General features: G+C 53.1%; 1 protein-coding gene across 1 annotated transcript; it reads right to left on the reverse strand.

The window, feature by feature from the left end:
• Window positions 1-5,276: 5,276 nt before the first annotated feature.
• On the reverse strand, window positions 5,277-10,184 carry NEFM (neurofilament medium chain). Its single transcript, XM_042024787.1, has 3 exons — window positions 9,077-10,184; window positions 8,567-8,691; window positions 5,277-7,184 (listed from the first exon to the last, which is right to left on the reverse strand). The coding sequence occupies exons 1-3, from the start codon at window positions 10,136-10,138 to the stop codon at window positions 5,873-5,875; spliced, it is 2,499 nt and encodes an 832-aa protein (XP_041880721.1). The 5' UTR covers window positions 10,139-10,184; the 3' UTR covers window positions 5,277-5,872.
• Between the last annotated feature and the right edge of the window lie 883 nt (window positions 10,185-11,067).

The raw sequence follows: 11,067 nt of genomic DNA on the forward strand, positions 1-11,067 counted from the left end.
TTCCTCGTGCGTGTCCTGTGTCCCTTATGCCCCTAAAAGGTTGATAAAGGGGTTTATCACACTCACCCTGTGGATGAGCAGTGGGGAAAATCTCTTGGGGGTGTAAAATTTCACACATTTGACAAAAACACCCTGGGGTGTGCTGGGGGCAGGCATGGGTCTCACGGGCTCGGGGGTGCAACAAGCACGAGCTGCCTCCTAAAAAATGGGAATTTGGCCAAACCAATACAGAGGGGAAATGCAAATGTGGCTGTTCAATGGTGGCAGGAAGTTGCTCAGTGTCTGGTGGGTCAGTGATGGAAGAGCGACTGAGGGTGTAGGTGAGGCTTGGAGCAAACATCTTCAAAAATGACCTTAAAATCAGAACATGATGAGCAGTTAGAGGGATGGATGGTGTGGGGGAAGGAGCTGCCTCTCTCTCCCAGCTGTAGAATTCAACCCTCTCTGGGCTGCAGAGGCTCATCCTGAGAATTTTTCAGGGATTTTTAAAGTTTTGCCTGAGCTAAAAAAGGCACAGAAATGGAGCATCCAACAGCAGCACAGCCTGGTGCTGCCTAAGCACTGTGCTGTGCTCTGAGCCTGTTTAACTTCCACTTGCCTACAGCTGCGACATGAAATTAAACCTTGTAAGGGCAAGCACTGGGCTAATGCTGCAAATTAAACCTGTTTAAATAAACTAAACCCATGGAAATCTGAGTTCAAATAGGCATTAATGGCTGCCTTAAGCTTTACAGACAGATGTGGCTGGATGAATTTCTGCACAGGATTTTGGGGTAGCTTTTCATTTTTTGCACTGGGGATGTGGTATCGGTTCTCCTCAACAGCTTTGTTCAGAGAGAAAGGAAATCTCTTTTTCTATACAAATTTTAGGAGTGTTCCAAAAGCATCTCCCTTTTGAGTGTTTAAAGGGTGATAAAAGAGCTTGTGCTGGCTGAAGTAAGCACTTAAAATTATTATTTTCTTTCCCACTCCCAAGAAAAGCAGCAGGAGAAAGAAAAGGCAGCTTGGTCAAGCCATTTGGAAAAGCAGTAATTCCAGTAACTCAGGGAGTTCCACCAGTATCATTCCCCCAATTTTTTCCCCTACTTTCCTGGGATTTTGATGCTTTTGAGAACCAGAAGGAAAAGAGGTAAAATAATTTTCACTTCCTTCAACAACACCTCTTAAATATTTCTTTTTCCATTTCCCTCCTGCTTTATTTTCCGCCCTGTTTTTATCAGAGCTGTTGTTACAAAGCAGATCTCATTTTCCCTCTCCAGGCCAGTGGTGAGGAGAATTGGGGGAACTCGCAGTGCTCTTTACGGAGTGCTTTTACAGCTGCTGGGGGGATGGAGGGGACCTGCTCCCCCTGGGGTGTGATGCCTCCAGCTCCCCCAGCAGACTGCCGGGGCTGCTGCTCGCAGATAAGGAGCAGGAGCTGCTTCTCAGAAACCAGAGCTGGTTCTCAGAAACTCCCCTGAGTGCTGCAGCAGGAAGTGATGCCTGCACTCAGCTGGGAGAGAGGGGCTGCCCCTGAGGAGAAAAAACCTGTTCCAGCCCTGGGCAGAGCCCATCAGGACCATCAAAGCCAAAGCAGAGCTGGGCAGCTCGGCTGGAGAGAGCATTGCCAAGGGAAGGAGGGACAGGACAGGGGGAACAGCTTCAAACTGACAGGGAGGGGGTTTAGATGGGATATTGGGAAGGAATTCTTTATTCAGAGGACCTTGAGGGTCTGGGATGGAATTCCCAGAGCAGCTGTGGCTGCCCTTGGATCCCTGGAAGTGCCCAAGGCCAGGCTGGAGGGGCTTGGAGCAGCCTGGGACAGTGGGAGGTGTCCCTGCCCATGGCAGGGGTGGCACTGGATGGGCTTTAAGGTCCCTTCCCACCCAAACCATTCCATGACAAATTAAATCCTGCCTTTCTCCAGCACTCTGAGCTCCTTTTAACTCTTCAAAACCCCATTTTACTTCCTCTTCCATGACTTTTCCTTGCTGACAAACTCCTCCTTCCCTCAGCCCTTTGCACTCGTCTCTGTTCTGGAAAGCAAAGCTCCCTGTGCAGCCAGGGCTGCTCCAGAGCAGCACACCCAGAGCTCCAGCAGCTCTCCCCTCTCTCCTGCTGCCGTTCCCAGGCTGCTCCCTGCTCCCTCTGTTCTTTTTATTGCATTGCAGCTCCGCCGGGCTCTGTGAGTCAGCCCCAGCAGGAGCTGCAGCAGGGCTGACTCTGCAGTGACCGCCCGGGCTGGGCCCCAGTCCTGCCCCGCTGCCCAAACTGGTGGGAGGGAGGCTGGGCTGGATCTGTGTGTTCCCAGCTGCTCCCAGGGCTGTGGGATGGATCCTGCTGCCAGCACTCGCTTTACCTTGGAAAATCCAGGCGCTGGCTTTGACGCAATGCAGTAAGAGCTGGCAGAGGGAGGCTCAGGAGAAACTTTCCCCCGAGTTGCAGCTGCAAGAAAAGCCAGGAGTGTCCTGGGGGTTTTTTCCTGCTCTTTGGGTCTGGTTCAGGCTGAGGTCTCATCCCAGGGAACACCCAGGGAGGTGCTGGGTGCTTTCCCTGAGATGCACACACACCCCCTCCCCTCCCCTCAGCACGGGGAGCACCTGTACAGAACATCCCGAGTCCAGAAATTCACCTTCTAGTAACTACATCATTAACAGCTCATCATTTGCTGCCCTCCCAGATTAGCTAAGGATACTTTAATCCTGAAAAAAAAGCAGGAATAGAGCCCACATGTGAACAGGGAGCACACAAACCCTGATGACTGGAGAAAATTCTGGTGCCTGACTCAGCTCCCTGGCAAGTGCAACCTGTTTGTGTTTTGTAATGCTGCCCAGTTTGTTCCCACCTGGAATTTTGTTCTGGATGCTGAAGAATATCTGTGGCACCTCCACAACCCAGCATAGTAGGAAGATCCTGGTTTAGAGCCCTCCAGCTCCTGAAGCCACGGTGGTCTTGGTATCCCACCTTAAAAAAGATGCACAAATTCTCACTGTCAATTCCTTTAATTAGTGTTTTTCCCTTCATGGATTTTTTTTATTGTTTAATGAACTTCTCTGTCTGAAAATAATTATTCCCTTCGCTGGTTCTGTGTAGTCTGGAGGAGTAATTGGTGCAGAACAGGCAAAAACCATCCCATTTATGCCTCTCTGCCCGGGAATTGTGCTCTCCTTTGAAACTGTTTGATTGCAGATGTCAGTAGACAAAACCCTCTTGGCACCATGAAATATTAATCAGTTCTTACAGTTTTATAAACATTTAGAAATTTGTTAACCACTTGCTTGTTCCTCTTAGGATTTGCTGGGAACATCTGCAGTGGGAAATGGGCTAAATTCACAAATTTGGTGTGTGAGAGAGGGGGGGGATACAGTTCTGGGTAATAACTAAAAGCTGTGGCACATTTTGGGTGAGAAAAGGAGGAAAATGAGGATGTTGTGGAACACATCATACCAAGGGCTTGTTTGCCTCCCAAAACCACACAGGGAATGGATGTACCCCGGGCAGAGGGGTTGGTGCAAACCCCTCATCTCAGGAACTGCAATCGTGGATTGCCGGAGTGCAAACCAACACAAATGATGATTTTGGGGTCCCTGGAGCTGTGTCCTACCAGGCCTGAAGAGAAAGCAGCTGGAAAAGAAGCCCAGCATGAGAAATAGCCAGGCTGGGATCTCACCTGCACACGTTAAATGTTCCTGAGTCTCCTGCTGACACCAACATTTAATCCACCGTGCAAGGTGACCCTTCCTCTCCCTGCTGAGTATTCCCAACCTTCCACTCCGAGGGGTGGATTTTGCAGTTTGGGACATTTTAGTGACTCCTAGAACTTAACTGAAAGCGTACAAACATAATCTCGTGTTAATTGGGGTTGAGCCATGGTGTTCTCTTGGAAATTTTGTTAAAATCCAAGGGGAAAACGCCTTCAGTGCTCCCAAACCTTTGGTGCAGACACCAAAAATAGGGGAGTGCTTAACTCCTCATTCCTAAAGGTAAAGTTATTTTTGTGTCACACCCACACGTGACTCCAGAGAAGCTGCCATTTAATTTGCTAGCTCTGCTTTAATTAAACATCACTCAGCAGCCGAGCTGGGAGCCCAGATTCCCACCCAGTGCTTTGCTCCACAAAGGCACCCAGATTGGTTTGAAAGCCTTATCTGCTGTGGGCTCCCCGCCACTTCTCCAGTGAGGAACACACTGGACCCTTCCAATTAAAAACTCCTTGATCTTCAATTACTGGTGGGGTGAAGAATCGAAGGCATGGGGAAACCACAGCTTTTGATCAGACCCTCAGTTAGGCAACAGATTTCAGGGCAGTCCACAGCCTAAATCCAGGCTTTAGAATTATTTGCATTTCTTCGTGAGTTATGGGAGGTGGGGCAGCAGCTGCATTCTTCGCTTTCCTTTTGAAACGGGGAATAAACATGAAATTAATCTTAAAATTAATTCCCACATTGGAGTTGGGGCCTTTATCTTCTTCCCTTTGCTTCATTCCTCTCCATTTATTTTTCCAGGTAGAGGAATTTTTGATTCCTCTGGAAGAGGCCACCACTTAGGAGGTCTTGCCGTTGAAGATTTAAAAATGTCAAGTTTATAACCCTTGGCTTTGAGTTTAGAATTTTGTGTTTAGAGGCAGATTGAACCTCTTGATCATTCGAGCCAGAGAATTGACAAGGAGGTTCCCATACGATTAAAGCAAGAGGGGTTAAAATAACCAGAACCAAGCCCATTTTGAGGACCTTGTGGTGGCTTGGTTGAGTCCCCTAAATGGGTTTTTGCTCAATTAAATGACAAACTGAAGGTGCCACACCCAGCTGTGGTTCATGCAGCTTCTCTCCCAGAAAAACCAAGGAATTCTTTGGAAATTGGCTCTCTTTATGTGTGGATGTTGGGGTGTAAGGAGGAAAATGATGCTTACAGAAGGTTTTAACACTTTTTGGCTCAGTGCAAGCAGCATTGAGGGCTTAGAGACCTTCCCCTTCCTATGAAAAACAACTGCAACCCCTCTAAGCACCTCAAGGCCAGCCAGAAGTGCTCAATGGATTCCTCTTTCCTCTAGAAAATATGGGATGTGGCTCTTACTTTCTTAATCCAGCCTTTGGGCTGGTACAGGAAATTTCTCCATCATAGCCAATTCCCAAAGCACAGAACACCCCAGGTAGGACGGGACCCCCAAGGACCACCAAAGCCCAGCTCCTAAACGAGGACGCTTAGGAAAAAACCCTTCAAGCAATTTTCCATCCCCTTTCAGGAGAGAGCATCCAGCCTAGGAAAGGGTTTAAATTGGGACAAATCACCAGAACAAGTCATGTTTTCATATTGACCTTTATTGAGCAAGAACTGCTGTGACTGTTTTACATCAAACAACAAAAGGTTGCGTACTGTGCATGTCAACAAGGTTCTCCCAGGAGCAAAAGTCCACCCTAATTGCACCAGTGAGGTAAACATAATTAGTTATAAGTAGCTTTTTTTATTTTTTTTTTTTTTAAGGCTAGGAGAGTTCTGGTTCTCATGAATACTCTATTACTGTTTTCAGTTTGGTTTTGGCTCAGTTGGTTCTTTGCATAATACATCTGAACTTGTTCCTCAGATACATCCCTCCAACAGCTCAGGAAATTCAGAAAAGCTTCCTCTGCACATTTCATCTCATGCACTAGTAGTAGTAGTATTTTTTTGTAGATCCCCAAGCTCTGTGGAGGGAGTACATCTTGAGCCTGCATGCATTCCCCCCCCCTTCCCTATATTGCACGAAAAAGTAAAATACTGTGTGTCTGGAGCCTCCGTGAGAGAACCCGATCTGCTTTGAAGCCGTCACCCACATGCATTTTGCAGCTGTCTATGGCTTAACCTTTTGCACCGACCCAAGCTCTTGAATTGGTTTGAATTTTAGCTATGGTTGGTTTTATTCGCTCTCTTTAATCTCCTTTACTACGGCGTGTGAAGTGACTTTCTCCACTTTCTTGGTGGACACCAATTTCTCCTCGAAGCTTTCTTCGTGCTCCTCCACCTTCTGAGTGACGGTCACCGACTTCGTGATAAACGTGGTCCCGCTGTCCCCACCCTCCCCTGTGATTTTCTCTACTTTTTTGGTTACCACGATTTTCTCAGCCTTGTCATCCACAGGGCTCACATCGAGGCCATTGGTCACCACTCCCTTGTCTTCCTCCTCCTTCTCTTTGGATTCCTCCTTTTTCTCCTCCACCTCCCCGTTGATTGCGATGTCCTCTTTCCTGGACTCCTTCTCGGCCTCAGCACTCACTTTTGTTACCTTGGTGACGGTGATGGTCTCCTCCACCACAGCCTTGGCATCCTTGACCGGGGAGGGAGGCTTCTCTGGGGACCGGGGCTTCTCAGGAGTCGCGGGCTTCTCGGGAGTGCGTGGCTTCTCGGGGCTCGCCGGCTTTTCAGGGGAGCGTGCCTTCTCTGGCGTCGCAGCCTTCTCCGGCGTCGCAGCCTTCTCCGGCGTCGCAGCCTTCTCCGGGGAGGTCACCTTTGGCGTGGCAGGTTTCTCTGGAGACGCTGCTTTCTCCTCCTCCTTGGCCGCCTTCTCTGCTTTCTCCACCTTCTGTTCTTTCACTGCTTCCGCGGCTTTTTCTTTCGGGGCGGCCTTGGCCGGCTCTGTTACGGGGGATTTTGGGGGCGATTTTGGGGGCGATTTCGGGGGGGACTTTGCGGGAGGGGTTTTGACCTTCTCTGCCTTTGCTGGTACCTCTTCAGCTTTGCCCTTGGCCTCAGGTTTTTCCTCCTCTTCCTCAGCTTCCTCCTCTTCTTCCTTTTCCTCAATTTCTTCTTTTTCAGAGCCACCTTCTTCTGCGGCGTCAGATTTTGCAGCTTCTTCCTCCTCTGCTTCCTCTTCCTCCTTCTCTTCCTCCTCAGGTGCAGCTTCTTCTGCAGGAGCCTTCTCAGAAACTTCTTCCTCTGCAGCTTCTTCTGCTTTTTCTTCCTCCTGTTCTTCCTGCTGTGCCTTGGCTGCCATTTCTTCTGCAATGGCTGCCAGGGCATCTTCCATCTCAGACTTTTCATCCTCCACCTTCGTCTCTTCAATGATTTCTTCTACAAACTTGTGCTGGACCTTCAGCTTTGGTGGTTCGATTTTCGTTTTCTGGATTTTGGTGGATGCTATTGTGACAGATGGTGGTCTGTGTGTGAATATGGGACCAGTAATGCTTCCAGAGAAGGCACTGAATCTTGTCTCTTCACCCTCCAGCAGCTTCCTGAGGGAATCAGGAGGAGAGAAAAAAAGAAAATGAGCATAAAAAAACAAAATAAGGGACAGTTGTTGGAATAATTGTGGCTGTCCCATCCCTGGAAGTGTCCAAGGCCAGGCTGGACAGGGCGTGGAGCAACTGGGATGGTGGAAGGTGTCCCTGCTTTGGGATGAGCTTTAAGGTCTCTTCCAACCCAAACCATTCCAGGATTCTATCACAGTCCCTGCTGTACTGTTCCCCTGCCAGCAGGACAGAACCAGTTTGCTGTGGAATGTGCTGGAACTGCCCTGTGCCATCCATGGCTCACGGCCCCAGCCCAGCTTTCCTTGAATCCGCTCTTTTGCAAAACTCCCATCCAGCAGTTTTTAGCTTGGTTTGCCTGTGGCAGGTGTGACACGTCAGTGATCAGTTAAAATTCATCTTTAATGTCAGAAAGCTCCATTATGGTGTAAATCAGCAGGGATTAGGACAAACTAATTAATTTCATAGGATTCATTACGACTTAGGCAAACAGAATTTGACACAGCCAAGAGACCCAAATCAAATATTGTGTCTGAGGCAATCACAGCTGATTAGAGCACATGTTCTAATTTGATAATTTGGGCATCCACCTTTTTTTGTGGGAATACGAGAACTGGAGATTTCAGCTGACTTTGGCAGCAGCCAGCTACAGCCCCCGGGGTGTCTGTGTGTCTGAACAACCTCAGGAATTTCAACAGATCTGGAGATGGGGGTGGTTTTTTGTTGTTTTTACTTTTCTTTTATTCAAATGTTTTTCATCTGAGCCTGTGACCCAGAAAAATCAGGAGCTCTCCAGTGAGTTCTGAAGTGATACAGAGGAGACTAAAAAAACCTGCCAGGTGATGGCAACAGCAAGCAACGCTCAGCTCCAGATTAGAGCGGGTGCCTCTGAAGGAAAGTTGAGCAAGAAAAGCAAAAGTGTTTGTGACAGGCAGATCAGCACTCGCTGCCTCAAATCATGATCAAGCAAATTCCCTGTCTCTCCCAGGCGATGAAAGGGAGCTCTGGTGACAAGCCCTGCATGCCTGGCATCTGCAAAGCAGACAGGAATTAAAAATAAACTTGTCTTTCGCTGCATCTCCTGCTCGTGCGGCCAAGGACAGAATGCGGCGCGGGAGCCGCCGCACTGAGTCACGCTGTGTCGTGCCCGCGGGGCTTGCTGGCAGCTCTATCACTGATTAGCTGGTCCCTAATGACCTTCTGGGCTCTAACTGGGCTGGCTAATGGTTGCAGTGATTTAGCCAGGCTCTAATTTTACCCGTGTTCACTGCATGCAGATATTTCTTAGCTGTGGTAAAGCCTCCCGAGCCAGCAGCATCCGCAGTGCTATTAATATTCCAGACACGTCTGCAGTGATCCCACTGTACCTGTACGCAGCAATTTCGATGTCCAGGGCCATCTTGACATTGAGGAGGTCCTGGTACTCCCTCAAGTGACGAGCCATTTCCCACTTCGTTCCTCTGAGCTCGTTTTCCAGCTGGTGAATCGTGTCCTGCAAGGGAGACGCAGAAAACCCCTGTGACACGGGCAGGCGCTGCACGCGGGGACAGAGCGGGCACAACTTCTCTGAGGGGACTTTTAGAAACTCTTCCCGCCGCTCGGGGAGGCAGGGCCGGCATCAGAGCAGGACCCACCCGCTCCTACCGCCCTCCGCAGCATCCTCTCCCCGCCTTCCGCATCCCTGCATCCCTCGCTGCGCAGCCGGCACCGGGCACCCCCCGCGTCCCTCCCGCCGGAGCGGGCACCGGGCATCTCCCACACCCCTCCATCCCTCGCCGGGGGCTGGCACCGGGCACCTCCCGCATCCCCCTCCCCAGAGCGGGCACCGGCCATCCCCCCGCCGGGCTCGGGACAGCCCCGCGCCGCCTCCCCGGTACCTGATAGGTGGTGAGGTCGTTATTGTGGCGCTCCTCGATGTCGCTGAGCTGCCTCTCCAGCGACTCCTTGGTGCCGCGCACCGACTCGAGCTCGATGCTCTTGGACTGGAGCTGCCTGCGGTACTCGGCGATCTCCTCCTTGGCGGAGCGGATCGCCTCCTTGTTCTGCTCGGCCGCCTCGGTGAGCTTGGCGTAGCGGCACTTGAACCACTCCTCGGCCTGGTGCATGTTGTGGTCGGACTGGCACTCGAGCTGGGCGCGGATCTCCTTCAGCGCCGTCGTCAGGTCTGTCTTCAGGTAGTCCTTCCTCTCCACCGTGGCGTGGGACGCCTGCAGCTGCGCCAGCAGCTCGGCCACCTCCTCCTCGTGGTTGCCCCTCAGGAAGGCCACCTCGTCCTGCAGCGACTGCACCTTCTTGTCCAGCTCGGCGCGCATCAGCGAGGCCTCCTCCATCTCCTTGCGCAGGGCGCGGATCGTCGCCTCCGTCTCGTCGCGCAGCCGCGCCTCATCCTCGAAGCGCTCCCGCAGGCGCTGGATGTCCTCCTCGATGTGCTCCGAGTCCAGCTGGATCTGCGCCTTCTCGTGGCTCACCTGCTCCAGGGCCCCGCGCAGCTCCCGCAGCTCCTGCTCGTAGGCGTCGCTCAGCTGCGCCCGCCCGGCGTGTTTCTGCCGCAGCGCCGCCAGCTCCGCCTCGATCTCCTTGTTCTGCTGCTCCAGGTAATGCACCTTCTCGATGTAGCCGGCGAAGCGGTCGTTGAGCCCCTGCAGCTGCTCCTTCTCGTTGGAGCGGCTCAGCTTGAGCTCGGCCGCGCCGTTGAGCAGCGAGGACTGGCTCACGTCCAGGCTCTCGGCCGAGCTCAGCACCGTGGAGCCGTAGGTGGCCCGCGGGCCGCCCAGGTTGGGGCGCTTGTAGGACGAGGACACGGTGCTGCCCGAGCCCCGAGACCACGACTGCGAGCGGAAGCCGCTGGACGGGGACGCGCTGGCGCGGCTGTAGGTAGCCCGGGTCTCGGTCACCCGGCGGTACGAGGGGTTGCCCAGGGGCTCCATGGTGTAGCTCATGGTGGGGCGCTGGGGGCGGCGGTGCGGGGCTGCTCCGGCCGCCGCCGCCCCTTTTATAGCCCCGCCGGGCGGCTGCGGGGCGGCCCCGCACACGTGTGCGGGGGGCGGCTCCCCCCGGCCCGGCCCCGGCCCGCCCCGCGCCCCGCCCCGGCTCCCCCTTCCTTCCCTTGCCGTCCCTCGCCTCGTCCCGGCTGCCCCTGCCCGGCCCCTGACGCCTCCCCGGTGCCCCTTCCCCACTCCCCTTCCCGCTGCTGCCCCTGTTCCCTGCCCCCTCCTCTCCCTTCTCCTCCCCGTTGCCCACCCACTCCCCCCTTTCTTCTTTCATTGCTGCCCCCACTCCCTCCTTTCTTCCCCCTGCTCCCCTCTTCCCTCTCCCGTGTTCCTTCTCTCTGGCCCTGCTCCCTTCTCCCCCCTTCCCTAGGCCAGCACCCTCCTCCATTCCCTCCTTCCTTCCTTCCTTTCTTTCCTTCCTTCCATTCTTGCTTTCCTTTCTTTTTTCCTCCCTTACTTTCCATTCTTCCCTTTCTTTCTTCCCTTCCCTTTCTTTTGTTTCTTTCTTTTTCTGTTCTTCCTTTCCTTCCTTTTCATTTCTTTCCCCTCTTTCTTCCATTTCTTTTCACTCTTTTCCCTCTTTTCCTCCCTTTTCTCTCCCGCAGCCCCTCCTCCCGCAGCGCCCACGGCAGAGCGGAGCGCGCTGCGGGCCCCGGGCCGCTGCCGGGGGCTGCGGAGCCGGGTAGGGCCGGGGCTGGCACCGGGAACAGGGAACCGGGAGCGGGATCCGGGAATGGGGATCAGCGGCTCCATCACCACGGACAGCTCCCGCCGGGCGGGCTGGGAGGGTCGGGATCGGCCTTCCGCGGGGCTCGGGGGGGTTTCAGGGGGCAGAGGGCCCCGCAGATGGGTGGGGAGGGTCCATCCCCCTGCCCCCC

This window comes from Corvus kubaryi, unplaced genomic scaffold, assembly GCF_017639235.1.
Source record: "Corvus kubaryi isolate FWS band 111438036 unplaced genomic scaffold, C.kubaryi_AGA036_p1.0 37265, whole genome shotgun sequence".
NCBI classification, from domain to species: Eukaryota; Metazoa; Chordata; class Aves; order Passeriformes; family Corvidae; genus Corvus; species Corvus kubaryi.